We start from the raw sequence: 21348 nt of genomic DNA on the forward strand, positions 1-21348 counted from the left end.
TAGGAATAGAAAATATATCAGCATTGGGTCACGAATATCTAGGAATAGAAAATATATTAGCATTGGGTCACGGATATCTAGGAATAGAAAATATATCAGCATTGGGTCACGGATATCTAGGAATAGAAAATATATCAGCATTGGGTCACAGATATCTAGGAATAGAAAATATATCAGCATTGGGTCAAAGATATCTAGGAATAGAAAATATATCAGCATTGGGTCACAGATATCTAGGAATAGAAAATAGATAGAATGTACTTTAGGGTTTAGTCCTATAGTGATAACCAGAAAACTCTAAAATAGGAAGACGACTTTTAGAACCAAATTATTACTTTAAGAAGTCCAATGAGCATGAGACACAGCAATTGTGCAGTGTAAACAGACCCATTTCACTACATTGGTGATTTAACAAGTATTGCTATAATGTCGTCTTCATATTTCATTGTTTTCTGGTATAAGATTTTTGGACCCGGCCAAAATGATTCTTTACTTAGAATCTACCGAGATAGGAAAATTAAATGTTGATACAACATACCATTTTGATTTAAAAACGTCAATATATATACGTTAAATGCTAAAGTAAATAATGTTGATAATTTCCGGACCTAAATTGTAAACCGGAATTCCGGTGGAACTCTACTATAGTAATATATGTAGACACTACCAATCCAATAAACAGTCATCATTTTTCATTTAACTTTTGCAACACAAAATAAAACTAATCTTCCTGAATTATTTTACGTTGTCAGAACTTTTGTGGTATGCAGTTCGGGGTTAAGTTTTGATCGCCATCTTATGCAGACCAATGGATTAATTCTAAACCTCTTTGATTTCCCGTGTGCAGCAGTCGTTCAAATGCATGGGAGTGAACATTTATCTGAACAGAGCTGGAAACTTTAGAATGTTGGATATCAGGATTAACGCTTAATCCTCTCTTTTTGCTAATCTCAGGACTAACATAATCTCGAAATTAAGTTATTCTAGAGATTAAATATTTAGATCAACAAATTTGATTCTAGGAACGCCAGATTTATTCGTTTTTTTGACTGGAAGGGCCTTCACTTAACTTCTCATCCATTTCTTTATTAATACATTAGTTAGAATTGGTTAAAACAGAATCTCAAACGTATTATTAAATATTTTTCTTCACGGATTAATTAATTTATTTTCAAGGCTGTCATTGGTCAATACAATTTACGAACTATATTTCTACACTGTCATTGGAGAAAACAATGTAGGGATATCCAAAAAGAGAGAAAAGAGTGGATTAAAGGCTAAAATGAAAAGTTTCTACAGTGGATATTCAGATTAATTAGTTGTGATTAAAGGTTATCCATTCTTAAGTTCCCAGCTCAGGTCAGATATCATAATTTATGTTTAGTAAGAACAGATTTTAGGTTTAATAATTGATGGAACAAGTCTTTATCCTCAAATCTAAAAGTGCCAACATTGGATATCGAGATCAAGCGTCCAAAAATAACGATACTCCACTCAAAAGTATCGGCCTCATGTATGGTCCCTGGGATGGCATCTTTAAGGTCTGATTGTTAAACTATTCCACTAAATATTTGTCTGTTAATAATTACTAACAACTATTTTACAGGGCAGTTAAGAGAAATTTACTTTAACGAGGTTCTCATGACCTATTTTACATTTTAAATTTGGTCGAGGGAACCCATTTTTCCGAGAAAGCAATTGACTATTTGTTTTGCAGAAACCCTTTTAGTCAGCACAGTGCCCACTCACACTCAAACATCAAATGTATATTTAAAAATAAACAGTTTTTTATTCTTGACTTTCTCCTTTGGGTTCACTTTAATTTTATTTCCTTTAACCCTGAAATAACATCTTAAGATTTTTCAATCTGAGTTTTGATTAAAGATTTGTTGACAAAACTTATTTCTTTGTTTGATAAAATAAAGAAAGAAAAAATGAAAGATTTTCAAGATAAATGATTTTAGTCACACTCTATCACAAGAGCGTACACATGATGACTCTTACATATGTTGCTTGTTTGTAATTAACTCTTGTATCTATGTTACCTATGTAAAAAAAAACTCTCCAAGCTGGTAACTCTTGTATATACAGGGTTACTTCAGAGACAGAGACTTCAGAGACGATTGTATAGAATTTATGCTACCTGTTTCCATATATTTATACTACCTGTTTCCATATATTTATGCTACCTGTTTACATATATTTATACTACCTGTTTCCATATATTTATACTACCTGTTTCCATATATTTATGCTACCTGTTTACATATATTTATGCTACCTGTTTACATATATTTATGCTACCTGTTTACATATATTTATGCTACCTGTTTCCATATATTTATGCTACCTGTTTCCATATATTTATGCTACCTGTTTCCATATATTTATGCTACCTGTTTCCGTATATTTATGATTCCCTGCAACTGTAAGCTTGTTTCTTTTTGCCTGATCATTGATTAAGCCATAACCAGGCTTTATTCAAGGCAGAAGACTTAATTTAACCTCAGAATAGTCAAATTTAAAGAGTTGAGGTCGTCTTTCAATTCTCATTCTTTATGGGTAACCCTGTATGTTACCTGTGTGTAAAACTCTCCAAGCTGGATGATCTTCTTGTATCTTATTCACTCTAGCAAGCTTGTCACTCCCCGGTCCTCCTGAATAATTTACAGATTATTTACTATAACAGGACCAAGTATATACCACATAGTTGACTTTAGTATTGTCATCTTTGTATGGAGGGTCACTTGAAATTAAGCATACAGTCCCTGTAATTCTTGATTTTTAAATTTTAAACAGAGGGGAAAGAAAAAAAGTTCGGAACCCATCAATATTTATTTATATACACTTTGTGATGTAAGTCGAAAAGTATCCTAATTAACAGAAATAATGTGTGTGATATATTCAGGAAAATATCCTAATTAACAGAAATAATGTGTGTGATATATTCAGGAAAAGTATCCTAATTAACAGAGATAATGTGTGTGGTATATTCAGGAAAAGTATCCTAATTAACAGAGATAATGTGTGTGATATATTCAGGAAAAGGTGTAATTAATTATAATGAGATTGATAAAAGCAAAGAAATTGTTGACATCAAAAGGCTTTTTAAAGAGAATTTTTAAAGAGACTCTATGCAAAGATGAGAATGCCCGATTCACAACAGTACCCTTGGGATAATGTGGAAGATATTGTCTTTATTCTAGAATTGCGCAAGTCACTTTTGTGGAGAAGCCACAATTGAAAATATACTGTTTTCTAAAATTATGAACATTGATATCTAATTCATACTTAATCAGACAAAGCTATTAAAGGTACCGTTGTGAATCGTGCATTGCTATGTTTGCATTAACAGTCACTAGAAATTAGGCATACACTACCTTTCACTATTTTTATTTTTATTTTCATAAATATCACTCTTATAGCACGAAAATGTATGTACAATGTACATATGCGGAGGACGGTCATCTACACTGTACATCAGTTTTATCATGTACGCTGTACAGGTCTAGGTGGATCATGTACAGAATAAAAGTATATTACCTACAATCCATATACAATGTTTATGTACAGGTCTAGGTGGATCATGTACAACAGGAGGTAAGGAAACTGTACCACCACTCTGCAAAGTCTGTTTCATACATTCTTCCTTTATCACTTGGTAATTTGTAAAGGCTCAATAAGTTGTTTTTAACTTATCACGGGATAATTTTATCGTATTAGTTTTCAAAACAAAATGTCAATTTTAAACTTTTGATTTGAAGGGAACTAATTTTCAAATCACCCTTTCATCAAAGATGGCAATTCATCCCCTTTCTGATCAATCATCTTAAAGATATTGTCGCTTTTATATAAATAATACTGATATTGATAATCATGTTGATGGTAATAATGATAATGATAAAAATAATAATACTTTTAATGTTAAAAAGGATATTATAACATTAGAGAATAATCAAACATCTGGTTTTCTAGAAAGTTTTCATTTTGAAACTGTTAGAAAAGAATATGATTAATTAATTGGCCTAATTGTGTGATCATAAATATAAAAGCATCTTGAAAAATAAAATTATTTTGTGACAAACCTTATGATTTGATGAAAGAATCTTTTTGAACACAGAAACAAAATCTGACAAAATAGAGTTAAAAAATGTTTTCTTTTTCAATTTATTTTTTCACTTGCCAGCCCGCAGCGCTCGGTCCCTTATTGGGCAAATTGAGAAAAAAATGCTTCCAACTGGTTCCAGGGATTCTTTAAAAATATCTGACGTGGAAACTTTTTTGTGGATATTACTAATCTTGAATGCTTAATCTCGATATTCAATGTGGGCACTATTAAATTTCCGGGTCAATTCTTGATCCATCAATTAAAGAATCACATTTATCCGTCTGCATAACATGGAGATTTGCAATGCTTGATCACAACACAACAGTTTCGACTTATATTTAGCCATAGATAACAATACAGACAGAACACTAGATGTCGTCTTTTAGTTCACAATAACCATGAGACAGAGGCCAAAAGGAGGTATGCGTATGCTCTCTCTCTCTTTTTTGTAATTTAACGCTGCCTGCGCGGAACTCCTTTGGGCTTCTGCCTCAGGGTTTTTGTGAAGAAGAAAAAACTAAAATCTTGAAAAGACGACATCTAGTGTTCTATCTGTATATATTGTTATTAATCTATGTATTTAGCTTTTAAAACATATCAATTCTATTGTTTAAACCCTTTCCTGTATAAACATTTTCAGGTTTTCGCTCGCCAGGAATCTAAAATATATTTTTTTATAAATTAAAAAAAAAATAATTTGATTTTAAAAAGAGTTTCTTATTCTTACCACATATATGTACTGTACTGCATTGTACTGTACTGTACCGTACTGTACTGTATTTTACAGTACTTACCACAAATATGTACTGTACTGTACTGTGCTTACCACATATATGTACTGTACTGTACTGTGCTTACCACATATATGTACTGTACTGTACTGTGCTTACCACATATATGTACTGTACTGTACTGTACTTACCACATATAACAAATGTTTATAATCAAAGTATTCTGCTACAGGAAGAACATGCTGTCTAAAATCACTCAATCAACTAATCTGATTTTTTTCTTAAATATTATCAACTCGAAGGGACTGTAAGCATAATTTTATATGACCTTTTATTGAAATAGCACTAGCATGTTTGATTCACAACAGTATCCTTAAGAACTTTTCTGATCAAGTTCTTTTTTGAAAAACAGATTATTTCTGTTTATGGCTTCTCAACAAAGTGACTTGGACACATGGAGAAATTAACAGAATTAATAACTTTTTAAGCTTAAAAAAAGACGTTATCTTCCACATTATTAAAGTTTCAAGCTATAGGTTCCTTGTGAATGGTACCAGTACAAACATCGGACCCACAAACGTCGGATGCTACAAAGGTCGGACAGTACAAACGTCGGACTTACAAACGTCGGACTGGTACAAACGTCGGACGGGTACAAACGTCGGACTGGTACTAACGTCGGACGGGTACATATTTAAGGAAAAACGTCAGACATGAAAAAAATGCCATTGCTATAAGAAATAAATTAAAAATCACTCACTTATTGTGATGAAAATCAAAGACAACTGAATAAATTCTCATCCTTCGAAGTTAGCACTGTATAAAACAACAAACCAAAAAGGAGTTGAGTTCAATTTTCACAAACTCTGATTTTTCAATGTCTATATCTTTAATATTTCAACCTATAAAATCTATAAGATAAAACCATTTAAGCTTGAAAGTACCATTACCAGGTTGAAAAGGTAGGGATGAGAATATTTGAGTTATTGGCAAAGAACTCAGTTTCTTTTTTATTAGACCAGTCAATAAACGGAAATAGCTTTTTAATACAAAAAAAATATTAAAATTCAAATTATTTTTTTTCCTTAGTCCGACGTTTGTCCTGGTCCGACGTTTGTACTGTCCGACGTTTGTAAGTCTTAGGTTTGTAGCGTCCGACGTTTGTGGGCCCGACGTTTGTACTGGTACCTTGTGAATGATTTAAATTAATCGGGTCACTTGAAATTAAAACGAATTTATTCAAGGCTTAGATAGATGAACAATAGACCCATCAAAAAAAAAAGATTTTTTCTTGCCGTAAGATTGATACCATGATAATGGTTTAATAAAAATTATATCAAAAGAACTTTTAGTTTAACTTCATAATAATGGATTTATTTTACTTAATCTTTCAAATTTATTTCTTTAGTTGATCTGGATTTTCTCTTTTTGCTAGTCCCAAATCCCGCTGCTTGTTTNGATGTACACTAGATGTACACTAGATGTACACTAGATGTACACTAGATGTACACTAGATGTACACTAGATGTACACTAGATGTACACTAGACCCATCAAAAAAAAAGTTTTTTTCTTGCCGTAAGATTGATACCGTGCAGATAATGGTTTAATAAAATCATTAAAATCAAAAGATCTTTAATTTTAACTTCATAATATTGGATTTATTTTACTAATTATTTAATAATAATTTAAGAGTTAGGAGTGAGGGAGGGGGGTGCATTTCGAATCTTTAATTTCTTACATGTACAGCTTTACAAAGTCACTGGCCACTGCCCTGTTAGAAAAATTATTAACGCTGCGTTTTACCTTATTGACCAATTGGTTAATACAGGATTACTCACAAAGGATGAGACTGCAAAGACGACCTAAAACTTGTAGAAAATGACGATCCTCAGGGGGAATTAAGTCGTCTTCCTTACATATAATCTTTGAATGGCTTGTTTAACAACTTATCAAAGTTGCATTGAACCGTGAATATAAAGAAGAAGGAAAGTATAAATACCGTACAGTCGTCTCTGCAGAAGTATCAGCCTTTGTGGGTAACCCTATATTTCTACTTATTTGCTGTTTATATTGCTTCTCACGTCTATTGGTTAAAAAACCTGTTTATACAGAGTGAATACACGTTGTTATTTTACAGAAACAAATAAAAGATATTTTTGCAGTGTGTTATGACCAATTTAGCAAGTTTAAAAACAATTAAAAGTATTTGATTGAGTGTTTTCCTAAAATTAGCAAGTTCTAGTTTAGCAACATCGTAAACAACTTGACCGAATTTAGCTCCATACTCGATCTAAAATAAAAGAAAATGATTTCACACCAAGCTATAGCGGGGATGGTCAAATAAGCATCTACCAGGCCGGGTACGGTAAAAGTCTGACCGCGCCATCAAATAGAAAACGGGGACAAACGTAACATAGGATGGGGACGGCCGGTACGTGCTGCGCGTCAGTAAGGCCATAGGCACATAATTATACATTTACAAGGGTTAAAAACACATTGATGAATTCTATGATTATTACAGTGCCGGGAAACCCGGAGAGCTCAATATCTGGCTGTCTGGTCCAGGTCCCTGAAAACTTTAGATTTATGCGGCGTATGATACGATGAAAGTTAAAAAAATGAAGGAGAGGTGAATAGTTTTACGAGACACTTATGAAATCACTAATTTAAATGAACGGGTCTGTTTACACTGCACAAATTCTGTGTCTCATGTTCATTTTAAAGTTATAACCTGAGAGTCGTCTTCCTATTTTATAGTTTTCTGGTTATCACTGTATATGAGCAAAGAGCTTTATTATATAGATTGACTATTTGATCTTGCAAAATTCATTGTTTGACATTTGTAAGGTCTACGACTTCAGATTGTAAAAATAGAAGATTTAAGTTTGAGGCAAGTAATCAGCTTCTTCTTCAAAGGGTTTGTTGATGAAACATAATATAACTTATGTTAGAAGAAAATAATTTGTTACATTAATAAAGCTTATTTATTCTGAGCAAGTCAAACTTTGAGAATATTCAAATTTTTATATTATGCAATATTTGAGGCACATATTACGGGCAGCTGTAGTACATTTGAATTTCCGAGCCGGGTCAACCTTTCCGGTTCTAGTTTGTACTGTACCTAGTTCTAGGGATAGGACTAGCCGGTACAATAAGGTTGGCGCGGTCAGACTTTATGCTTCATATAGGCTGAATTTACATTAACTAAAGGGGCAGAGATGCGTGATATTTGTATGCTTCAAATGCATAGAATATATGGGGACTATAAGGGTGCAACTTGCAAGCGCAACGTATAATGTTTGGTTGTATTAGTAAGCCGGCCAAGCTATGAAATTTACGGAATCTATCTTTCCGTTACTTCGCAATTTCTATTTTTGGAAAATGAAGGTCACATGGCATCTAGAATTACTGTAAAAAGTGCTGGTTCATTTGGTGTACTGTCTCGTTTTGCCTGGTATAATCTGTATGGTGTACTGTACAGGTACTGTACTGTACAGCTCGCTCTAGCTGGTTAGATGTCTTGACTATTGCATCTACCTGTGTTTGAAGAGTTTTCTCTGTCCAGTTGAGTAATATCACTCCATCTAGTCGACCTACAGTTTCAAGATATTCTTTAGTATCTCTCATGCTTCGAGGATATCCTGAAAATAAATAAATTTTATAAATTATAATGTTTTCTAAAAATATTTTTTCTTGAATTTTAATTTTAGCAAAATTCTATAAATAATTAGATGAAAGCAGGGTATTTTTACCTGACACTAAAAATCCTTGGGTAGTTGCTTGACTGTTAATAATAGACATGAGTGTAGCGGTCACCTTACTTGTAGATATCAGCATGGGGTCACGAATATCTAGGAATAGAAAATATATTAGCAATGGGTCCTGGATATCTAGGAATAGAAAATATATTAGCATTGTGTCACGGATATCTATGAATAAGCATTGGGTCATGGATATCTATTAATAGAAAATATATTAGCATTGTGTCACGGATATATATGAATAAGCATTGGGTCATGGATATCTATTAATAGAAAATATATTAGCATTGTGTCACGGATATATATGAATAAGCATTGGGTCATGGATATTTAGGAATAGAAAATATATTAGCATTGTGTCACGGATATTTACGAATAGAAAATATATTAGAATTGTGTCACGGATATCTATGAATAAGCATTGGGTCATGGATACCTAGGAATAGAAAATATATTAGCATTGTGTCATGGATATCTAGGAATCGAAAATATATCAGCATTGGGTCCTGGATATCTAGGAATAGAAAAAAGATAGGATGTGCTTTAGGGTTTAGTCCTACAGTGATAACCAGAAAACTCTGAAATAGGAAGACGACTTTTAGAATCAACTTATTTCTTCAAAAACTCCAATGAGCATTAGACACAGCAATTGTGCAATGTAAACAGACCCAATTCACTGCATTGGTGATTTAACAAGTATTGCTATAATGTCGTTTCATATTCCATTGTTTTCTTATATAAGATTTTTGGACCCCGCCAAAGTAACTCTTTACTTAGGTTTCTACCTAAAATAGAAAATTAAAGGGTTATTCACAAACATACTATTTTGATTAAAGAACGTCAATATATATACGTTAAATGTTAAAGTAAATAATGCTGATAATTTCCGGACCTAAATTGTAAACCAGATTTCCGGTGGAAACTCTACTATAGTAATATATGTAGACACTACCAATCCAATAAACAGTCAACATTTTTCAATTAATTTTTGCAACACGAAAATAACTAATCTTCCGTAATTATTTTTACGATGTCAGAACTTTTGTGGTATGCAGCTCGGGATTAAGTTTTGATCTCCATCTTATGCAGACCAATGGATTAATTCTAAACCTCTTTGATTTCCCGTGTGCAGCAGTCATTTAATGGGAGTGAACCTTTACATTAACACGACCTATAGAAACCGCCAAGTTTCATCATTTTGGTTTAAACTGTTCCATGAAATATTTGTCTGTTAATAATTATTAAAAAACTATTTTACAGGGAAGTTAAGGGAATTTTACCTAACCGCGGTTTTCATGACCTATTTTACATTATAAATTTGGTCGAGGGAACCCATTTTTCCGAGAAAGCAATTGTACACAATTTTATCGTCTTTTGAGATAAAAATACGCGAACTTTTTCATAAAACTTTGCAGATCGGGTGGTTATTTTACTTAATTGTCCCTCCGTTAGGGAATTATGGGCCTGTAAAAAATTTACCTGTTTCTTTCATAATTAGATTAAGAATTTCCATCATGTTTATATGAAGGTAACCAGGGAAATCTCTACAATAACCTCACAGCTTACAATCAATTATTTACAACTGCTTCAGGTGAAAGGTTTAAAAATTCTTTTACAAAACATACAGGGCTGTTCTAAATAAATCTAAATAAGTAAACATTGCTATAATCAAGGTACTTATGCAAGGAAAGTTAATTGCGGTCGTGTATACTCTGCGTACATATTGAAAACAGTTCTCTTTGGGTGGAATTTGTAAACAAGAATAGATTTATCAGTGTTAGTCTAGTATCCGAGGAAGTATTTAATTTGGATAATTTTGATAATCCACATAATAGTTTCCTATGACCAGAATATTTCATAGATTATTTTTGTAAAAATGGATTCCATGTCAGGCTCTGACAACCGTCTTGTGTTTACTTTTCCACCCACAGACAGTACACTGCAGTACAAATATGCTTACACCTCTGAAAAAAATTTCCTTGCATTAGTATTGGCTATAAATAGGTTGCCAAATGAATGCCAAGAACTATTTCTAAGGTCAAAAACGACTTTCAAGTCTTCAATAGATTAATTTATTATTCAGGTTTGTTCAGAGCAGCATCTATATATTTAGTANGCAAAACTAGAGTATAGAGCAGCATTTATATAGAAAATGTTGTATAAAAAGTAATAAAAGTTTTAGATTACAGAGTTATTATTTTAGATTATTTAGAATCAGCCGTAATTGTGTCTCATTATCAAGGTTATCCAAAAATAGTCCAGAATAAATGGCTCTACAAAGTTTATGTAAGAATATTTGTTAACTTTTAGAACAGACACATTTAAGTGCTGTGGTTAAAATTAGATATGAGAACAAACTCGTCAGGGGAAAAAATGTGACGGTCAAAGCCTTACGTAATTTCGAATGTTTATTTAAGGAAAAATCACAGGGTAGCTGCATTGTTAGGCCTAGTTTTTTATCAATTTTCAGAGATTCAAGAATTTTATCAGCATTTAAGAAACTCCATTATAAAATGTTGATATGTGCACATATTTAAATAAATGTTACTTCTTTTAAGCAGAAAAGAATGAAAAAAGATATCCTACACCAAGTGTGTAATGCAAAGAAAGTTAATTGCGGTCGAGTATACTCTGCGTACATATTGAAACCAGTTCTCTTTGGGCGGAATTTGAAACAATAATAGATGCATCAGTGTTCGTTTAGTATTCGTGGAGGATAAAGGCATTAAAGAACCTGTCAAATCATTCGTTGGGATGTTTAGAAAGATGAAAATTTCCCTGTATGATAATTGAAGGACTGCAGTATGGTTTTGGTGAACGAATGATTTGACAGGTTCTTTTGATAATTTTGATAATTCACATAATAGTTTCCTTTGACCAGAATAATTCATTGATTTTTTTATATGAAAGATGGATCCCATGTCAGACTTTGACATCCGTTTTGTGTTTACATTACCGCCCAGAGACAGTACACTGCAGTACAAAAGATGTGTACACTTCTGAAATAACTATCCTTGCATTACATCCTTGTCCTACACCATTTTTGATTGGTATTTTAAATCTTGTTAATGTTATAAGAATAAGAAATGAAATCAATTGTTTAATTTAGTAATTGGTTGATTGATTGCGACTGTAAAGTTCCTGGTAAGATGTTCACAGTGAGTAATTTTTCCTGAACCAGGGCCTCCTATATACATATATATAGTACTAGAATATAGATTTATATATATATATCCTAGTAGTTTAACCAGGTCCTCCTATATATATATAGTTCTAGAATATAGATTTATATATATATATATAGTACTAGAATATAGATATATATATATCCTAGAAGTTTAAATTATTTATTAATCAAAACCTTGAACTTTATCTCTACACAATATATCCAGATTTTCAACCATTTTTACAACAAAACATCAGATTTCAATTTTCTTTCAACAAAAAAGTTAATCTTTTATATTACAGTAAAAACCAGAAAACTCTGAAATAGGAAGACGACATTTAAGTGATAATTTTAAGTCACAAATTGAGTAGATTTAAGTCGTCTTTTTATTCCAGAGTTTTCTGGTTATCACTGTAGTATCATAAAAAGGCTAAGAACGGTACCAGGCCTATTGCCATTTATTTCAGCCACAATGATTGTTAATATTATTCTCTATGCATCAAAAATCAGCAACTCACTGTTACAGAAACCGATAATTAAAGTTAATCAATTTTCAGATAGAATAACTAGGATAACTGCATTGATGCTGCTAATACAAAGGTCCTTACATCAAATTAATTAACCGTAGTTAATCGAGTTATTCCTTGCTTAGAATTATGGATCACTAGAAATTAAAAGAATGGACATCGACTTTAACTCGACTTTATTAAGATTGAAAGAATAAAAATTTATTTTAAAAATAATTCTTTCTTTGATTTCAATTAAGACAGTAAAATGATAAAAAACTTAATTAAGTCAAATTATCAAAAAAAAGCTGAATTATTGAAATAATACGATCTGGTGTAAAAATATTTTGAAAACTTTACAGAATAAATTCTCTAATTTTTGTGGTCACTGAATTAAATTTGGCTAAAATTTAGAAATTGAAAGAAATTGTCTTTTAAATAAAAAAACAAGATTTTTTTTTAAATAAATGGCAAAAGAGAAAATAAAACCATTGGATGAAAAAAAAAACTGGTTAATGTAATGAATTAAAAATTTACTAAACCATTCGAACATCGAAATGTCGAAAGGTTTTTTTAAAATTACATCATAAACAAAATTTATTCTTATTGTTTGCCCAAAAATATGAGACTTCAGTACAGAGACGATTGTATGATAAGATAAGATAAGATATAGTTATTGCTATAAATACTTTAAAAAGTTATAATGTTTCAGGTAAAAAAATCTGCAACCATTTTCATATTGTTTACTACAAGGAACTATTCGCAGGAACGCCCAATTCCAAAATACGCATATTGTGTAATGTGTACTGTATATTTCTTGGTTTACTATAATGTATAAATGTGTTATAGCAATTAGGAGGAGATTAGCTTTCACTGTTTCGGGTATTATCCCCACCTAATTGATATTAAAACGTTTAAAATATGATGAATATTACTAGGGTTTGAAAGTTTACAAAAAGTCATGGAGTAGTATAAGTTACATTTTTAGAGACAAAGGTGCAGCATAACAAAATAATTAAAATCATTCGTTATTTCTAAAGTGGTTCCATCTAACTTCTAACTTTCTTTGTTAAGTCATTTCGGGTGTTCCAAATATAACCTACCAAGTACATATACAACAAGTTGGTCGGGTGTCCCAAATATAACCTACCTAGTACAAATATCACAGGTTGGTCGGGTGTCCCAAATATAACCTACCTAGTACAAATATCACAGGTTGGTCGGGTGTCCCAAATATGACCTACCTAGTACAAATATAATAGGTTGGTCGGGTGTCCCAAATATAACCTACCTAGTACAAATATCACAGGTTGGCCGGGTGTCCCAAATATGACCTACCTAGTACACATATCACAGGTTGGTCGGGTGTCCCAAATATGACCTACCTAGTACAAATATAATAGGTTGGTCGGGTGTCCCAAATATAACCTACCTAGTACAAATATCACAAGTTGGCCAGGTGTCCCAAATATGACCTACCTAGTACACATATCACAGGTTGGTCGGGTGTCCCAAATATGACCTACCTAGTACAAATATAATAGGTTGGTCGGGTGTCCCAAATATAACCTACCTAGTACAAATATCACAGGTTTGTCGGGTGTCCCAAATATGAACTACCTAGTACAAATATCACAAGTTGGTCAGGTGTCCCAAATATAACCTACCTATAAGTACAAATATCACAGGTTGGTCAGGTGTCCCAAATATGAACTACCTAGTACAAATATAACAGGTTGGCCGGGTGTCCCAAATATGACCTACCTAGTACACATATCACAGGTTGGTCGGGTGTCCCAAATATAACCTACCTAGTACAAATATAACAGGTTGGCCGGGTGTCCCAAATATGAACTACCAAGTACAAATATAACAGGTTGGTCAGGTGTCCCAAATATAACCTACCTAATACAAATATAATAGGTTGGTCGGGTGTCCCAAATATGACCTACCTAGTACAAATATCACAAGTTGGTCAGGTGTCCCAAATATGACCTACCTAGTACATTATAACAGGTTGGTCGGGTGTCCCAAATATGACCTACCTAGTACAAATATCACAGGTTGGTCGGGTGTCCCAAATGCTTGAATGGAGGTTGGTCGACCACCTAGTGCAGCATTTTTAAAATATAATTTTTAATCAATGATAAAGGAGTGTCGATTTAGATTTATGGGACCGTCCATTTGAAAAGCTACGTACCTGATTTACGACAGTACCCTAAATCCTTTGTTTAGGCAAATATATGGTGGAGATATCATTTTTTTTTAAATCAAAATTTCCAATTGCGGTTCTCTGTAATAGTGACCTCTAAATGTCTACTGAGACAGAGGTTTGAATGGTACTGTCATGAATCTGGTATATAACTAGTTCTTTCAACCATAAATAAAGGATCGCTAATGAAGTTTCGTCGACAGTAGCAAAGGACCTTAAATCAACCTGAAAAGTATTGCATTTAATTTTAGATACTTTCACTTAAAGGCATTTTCCCAAACGGCAAATTCCCAAGGGTGTTCCAAGTGTCAACTTTCCAAATTTGCAATTTCCCAAGCGGCAACTTTCCAAGTCTGTTCTAGCCGCAGCTCTCAGGTCCCTAGTCCATCCCAGATCATTTTGGTTTNAGCCGCAGCTCTCAGGTCCCTAGTCCATCCCAGCCGCAGCTCTCAGGTCCCTAGTCCATCCCAGCCGCAGCGCTCAGGTCCCTAGTCCATCCCAGCCGCAGCACTCAGGTCCCAAGTCCATCCCAGCCGCAGTGCACGGCCCCTCATTGCAGCCAGCGGCGCCTAAGGGCTAACCTAACCAAAAATGTACATTTGTGAAATTGTCTCTTGGGAAATTACATATTTGGGAAGTTGCCACTTTAGGAATTGTTACTAGGTAAGTTGTCCTTGGGAAAAGTCCTTTAGGAAAGTACCTAACGGCTAACATCTCGTAATTCCTTTTAAAATCCTGGAATTTCCACGTGAATTGTTTCTTGTGAAATAATATAAATATTTGATTTGAATCTAGTGAAGTGAGTGAATGAGTAGTATTGATATTAACCTTCATTATTTCTAAATGTCAAACAGCTCTCATGTCCTTATTAAAGGGACTGTAAGCGTAATTCAAAGTGATCCTCCGTGCAAAGAGGACAATGTCTGATTTACAAGGGTAGCATTGACACAGCTTAATCTAATCAAAATTGTGGAAGATATCGTCGTTTCCCTGACTCAACCCGTCTTATTTCTGGAAGTTTTTCCATTGCTTCATAAATTACAAATAAAAATAAACAGTTTAAAGAAACAAAAACATTGATATATCTATAGATATATTTTGCTTGTCTGTCTGTTTGTTTGTATCCAATAGACGTCAAAATGACTGAACCGATCGGGCGCAACATTTTGAAAACCCACGCGAAATTTTTGTTTGCTTTGTTTTACAATGTAGACAAAGAAAATCTGTTCACTATTGAAATAGAAGATGGGTGCGAAGCGCCCGAAGAAGCCCAGTAATTTATACTTGATCAGACAACGCTTTATAGGATACCATTGTGAATCGAGCATTTGCCTTCTTTGCTTGGAAGATCACTTGAAATTACGCTTACAGTCCCTTTAAAGAGAATGTAGATGAATAAGATAAAAGTATATTTAGATGAATTCTAATCAGAAATAAATGCAGATCATGAACATTGCTTGAGCGCTCTTGTACTAATTTCAAATACAGTAGTACCTACTAATGATGAGATTGTAAAGACGACCATGAAACTCATGTGAAACACCCTGTTATTTTAATTAATCTATGGTTTTATGCTTCCGGAAAAGAAACAAGTTCATACATTGATTTATCTGAATATCTAAAATTAAACTAAAATTTGAATCACTTTATGTTGTACGTACTAAGTAGAGTTTCCAGCGAAAGAAAAATTTTCCGAGAAAATGCAAAATTTCGCGAAAAGTTTTAATTCGTATTTTGCGAAATGTCGAATTTTTACGCGAAAATGAATTATAAAACTAATAAAAATCGAAAACTTTCACAACAATTTTTGAATTACCAAAATCACGGATATTTGAGAAACCCCCCTTTTAGATGTACCTTAAAGGGACTGTAAGTGTTATTTTAAGCGACCCGCCGGCCGCCACGCAGTATCCGATTCACGACAATACCGAAAATGCAGAAGATATTGTCGTTTTTCCTTTAGATTTAAATTATGTTAATATTTATGTGTTTTCCTGCACTAGAAATGCACAGGTACTTTTGTAGAGAAACCACAATTAAACTTAATCTGTTTTTACAAAAGTTCGAAACAATAATATTTGATTAATACTTGATCAGAAAAATGTTTTAAGGGTACCATTGTGACTCAGCTGCATTGCCACCTTTGCATGGAAGCTCACTTGAAATTACGCTTACAGTCCCTTTAAATAATAGAACTAGATTGGGGCATTGAAGGTTTCTATGAAAATTACAAAATGTGTTATATCTTTGTTACTCAAAGTCAAATATTTTAGCAGATAAAACCAGTTTCAAAAATGACTAAGATTCAAGAATTGTTAAGATCAGTAGACCATAGAAATGAACATAATTCAACCGATTTGAAAACGACCGAAATTTTTCGTGAGCGACGGACGAACGTTCACGAAAATTTTTCAAAATTCGTTCGTAACCTTCCTTATAACCTTAAACTGAACGAACAATTTTATTAAGTAAACGTTCAGTTAAAAACGAAGAAATAGAAGGAAAATTAACGATTTTTTATTTTTATCTGACGACTAAAAAATAAAAACAAAATGGGCCCTAACGATGAACGAACAAGAGAAAAATGCCTCATCTGTAGACTAGGGCACCCTCTACATAATTTGCAATTATACATTAGAATAAAAAATTGCATTGAATTTTGAAATTGATCACATTATTATTATGTATTTCATGCTTTTAGAAGAACAAAGAATTCTAGCTGATTTTTCTCAGATTCTCTGCAAAATTAAGTTAGACACAATAATCTTACTTTTTCATAAAGTCTAAACGTCTAGAATTTCTTTTTTACCTAATAAACTATCTACAAAATATCCAAAGAAATCATCAACAAAAATTGGTTAAAATGATTTCTAATTAGAAAAATAATCAAATAAGGGATAAAAAAAGAATAAGGAGAACTATTTAGACGAATGAAGAACAAAAGGAAAAAAGAGAGGTGGAAAATTATGAAATATGAAAATGAATGAATATTCTAAGATGAACAAATATGAAAATGAATGAATATTCTAAGATGAATAAATTTGAAAATTAATGAATATTCTAAGATGAATAAATATGAAAATAAATGAATATTCTAGAATGAACAAATATGAAAATGAATGAATATTCTAAGATGAATAAATTTGAAAATGAATGAATATTCTAGAATGAACAAATATGAAAATGAATGAATATTCTAAGATGAATAAAAATGAAAATGAATGAATATTCTAAGATGAATAAAATGATCGTAAAAGATCAACAAAATCACCCATTGTTACACTATAGTTGCCTTCAAGGAGAATTGAATAGAAGGAGGGGGCGATAGGGTTTCCGTAAACTTTGCTGTGACGTTTTTGGACTGCTGAAGAACTATTTTTTGCGTAACAACAATAACTAAGGCAGTCGATCTAATGTAAACAAACATGAGTTAGTATACGGTGAATCTTCATTTAACGCCAGAAATGCCAGATGTTTGTTTATCATTTGTGTTATTGTTTACAATCTTTATTATTGTTGTTACGCAAACTAGTTCTTCAGCAGTCCAAAAACGTCACAGCAAAGTGTACGGAAACCCTATCGCCCCCTCCTTCTATTTATTCAATTCTCCTTGGCTGCCTTTAAGTTATGCCCGTACTTTGCGGGAGGGAACCCCTGGACGCCATGAGCCTCCGCTTTGCAGACACGAGCCTCCCAAATTTGCTGGGCAGACCGGGCCCCCACTATGCAGACCAAGCCTCCACTATACAGTAAACGAGCCTCCACCATTAAGCACAGCTTTTTTAAATCTTGGTTTCATGCGTAAACAAAAATTTTAGCCATTTTTTTTGACGTAGTGGCATAAGAATTTTACTTAAAATTATCGAGTTATTTTATGATTGTCATGATTAGAAACATATATGGACTCATAAAGTGGTTTATAAGATTTATACTAAAACTTTAAACATTTCTTACGCAGAAAGGAAGATGTAAAAATAAAAAGAAATAAGTATTTTAGGTTAAAAAATATGAAAATGAATAAATATTTTTAGGTTAATAAATATGAAGATGAATGAATATTTTAGACTGAATGAATATAAAAAGAAATGAGTATTTTAGGTTAAAAAAATATGAAAATGAATGAATATTCTAAGATGAATGAATATGAAAATGAACGAATATTCTCGGATGAATAAATATGAAAATAAATGAATATTCTAAGATGAAAAAATATGAAGATGAATGAATATTATAGATTCAATAACTATGAAAAGGAATGAATATTTTAAGATAAATAAATATGAAAATGAATGAATATTCTAGGATGTATGAAAATAAAAAGAAATAAGTATTTTAGGTTAAAAAATATGGAAATGAATAAATATTTTAAGGTTAATGAATATGAAGATGAATGAATATTTTAGAATGAATGAATATAAAAAGAAATAATTATTTTATGTTAAAAAAATATGAAAATGAATGAATAATCTGAGATGAACAAATATGAAAATGAATGAATATTCTAAGAAGGATGAATAAATATGAAAATAAATGAATATTCTGAGATGAAAAAAATATGGAGATGAATGAATATTATAGGTTGAATAACTATGAAAATGAATGAATATTCTAAGATGATTAAATTTGTAAATGAATGAATATTCTAGGTTAAATAAATATGAAATTAATAAACATATAACTATAAGATAAATATAAAAAGGAATGAATATGGATGAATATCCTAAGATGAATATGGATGCATATCCTAAGATGAATATGGATGAATAATATAGGATGAACTTGGATGCCAGTTTCGAACTGAACAGTAGAGAATACTGAGACCTTGTATCCTTTAGAGATATATTAATAATTCATCATTACCTTGATAGATAGATAGATAGATAGATAGATAGATAGATAGATAGATAGATAGATAGATAGATATATATATAGATAGATAGATAGATAGAAAAAAACTTGACTCTCAGTTTATTTAGTTCCTTGAATACAAGAAACTAATGGGGAAAAAATTGTTTTAGAAAAAACGCTCTTTTTGACTTTGTAATAAAAATGCAACGGCGATTCAGACGTCTAGGTTTAAGCCAAAGGGAATATATTAATTAGTATAGAGTGGATTTAAGTCGAAAAACGTGTAAAACCGCCATTTTGTTGTACAGTTTACATACTGCAGGTGTACTTCACACATTATAACCTTTTGGGCCCCTTTTAGGCATACTTGCAGTGATACCCGAAAACTCTGGAATAGGAAGTCGACTTTTAGACTCAAGTTTGACTTTAAACAGTACAATGAACATGAGGCACGGCAATTGTGCAGTGTAAACAGACCAATTTCACTAAATAGGGGATTTAATAATCTAAATAAAGCTATTTGACTTTTAACATCATCAAATGCACTTCAGTATTTCTAAAATGTCGTCTTCATATTCTACAGTTTTCTGGTTATTACTGTAACGAAAGCATATTCAGGGGGGTGGTGGGGCATTGACCATAAAAATTATGGTTTTTACATTCGACTCATTTCTGAATCGTTTATCTATAAAGTAGTAATCTCTATTAGTATGTTTGTGTTTATATTTACGATTATAACTTATGAACTACTGGGCCGATTTGCCTAACAATTTTAATAGGGAACCCGGTAGAACCACAGGAATTATTTTATTTTGGTTTGCCTAACAATTTTAATAGGGAACCCGGTAGAACCACAGGAATTATTTTATTTTGGTTTGAAGATTCTATATTGAGTAGGTTGATGTTTATATGGAGAACTTAGTTTCCAAGGCAAAACTTGATTTCCAAACTAGTTCCAATGAAATTTCAATTGTTTTATTTGATTTTGAATGATAATTCGAAACTTGCCCTTTACTTTAATTAATCCCAGATATAAGTTGCTTCTATGTCTAATAAAACCTCCTCAACCTAATTTTCAGTCTGCTGTTTTCATCAAAGTTCTCCAGGATATAGATGGACTAGAGATAAGGCACGTGTTACTATACCAGCTTGTTATTGTTAATGTCGTTGCCGAGATTCTTTAAGATATGGCTACGGGAGATTGATTGGTGATTGATTGATTGATTGGTTGATTGATTGGTTGATTGATTGATTAGTTGGTTGGTTGCGTGCTTAACTTATTGATTCATTCATTCATTTCAAGGTTATAATGCAAGGAAAGTTATTTCAGAGGTGTAAGCAAATTTTGTACTTCAGTGTACTGTCTCTGGGCATTAATGCAAACACAAGAAAGATGTCACAGCCTGACATGGGATCCATCTTCCACTTTAAAAAAATCAATGAAATATTCTGGTCATAGGAAACTATTATGTGAATTATCAAAATTATCAAAATTAAATGCTTTTATCCTCCTCGGATACTAAACGAACACTGATGCATCTATTCTTGTTTACAAACACCGCCCAGAGAGAACTGGTTTCAATATGTACGCAAAGAATACACAACAGCAATTAACTTTCCTTGCATTAGTACCTTGCATTACACTCCCTAGTAGGAACGATTTTCGTGGACTGTGTACAGGGTGTCCCACGAAACATGACAGTTTGTGAATAGTTAAGAATGTCTTTTTCCATAATTTGTTAAGTTGTTTGATACCACAGATCAATAAAAGTATTTTATGGGAGTCATGTTATATTAAAATTGATTTCAAAGTAAAAGATTTTGAACTAAAAACAACGATGTATTAAATGTCATGTTTCGTGGGACACCCTGTATATAGTACTGTACAGTGTACACTGTACAGTGTACACAACTTGCTCTATTATTGTATATGAAGGAAAATCTGTAGATGCAAACACTTGTAAATATAATATTCGTCGAGTCGGTTTTTCTTACAATTTATTATTTACAAAGA

The 21348-nt window shown here is 32.3% G+C and overlaps 1 protein-coding gene across 1 annotated transcript; it reads right to left on the reverse strand.

The window, feature by feature from the left end:
* Positions 1 to 4016: 4016 nt before the first annotated feature.
* Positions 4017 to 14873, reverse strand: LOC111710870 (adenylate kinase isoenzyme 5). Its single transcript, XM_023485042.1, has 10 exons — positions 14320 to 14873; positions 11744 to 11789; positions 10082 to 10146; positions 8594 to 8692; positions 8379 to 8482; positions 7064 to 7131; positions 5031 to 5085; positions 4731 to 4767; positions 4086 to 4129; positions 4017 to 4025 (listed from the first exon to the last, which is right to left on the reverse strand). Exons 3-10 carry the CDS (start codon positions 10116 to 10118, stop codon positions 4017 to 4019), a joined length of 453 nt encoding a protein of 150 aa, XP_023340810.1. The 5' UTR covers positions 10119 to 10146; positions 11744 to 11789; positions 14320 to 14873.
* Positions 14874 to 21348: the final 6475 nt, after the last annotated feature.

This window comes from Eurytemora carolleeae, unplaced genomic scaffold, assembly GCF_000591075.1.
Source record: "Eurytemora carolleeae unplaced genomic scaffold, Eaff_2.0 scaffold1077, whole genome shotgun sequence".
Lineage (NCBI taxonomy): Eukaryota > Metazoa > Arthropoda > Copepoda > Calanoida > Temoridae > Eurytemora > Eurytemora carolleeae.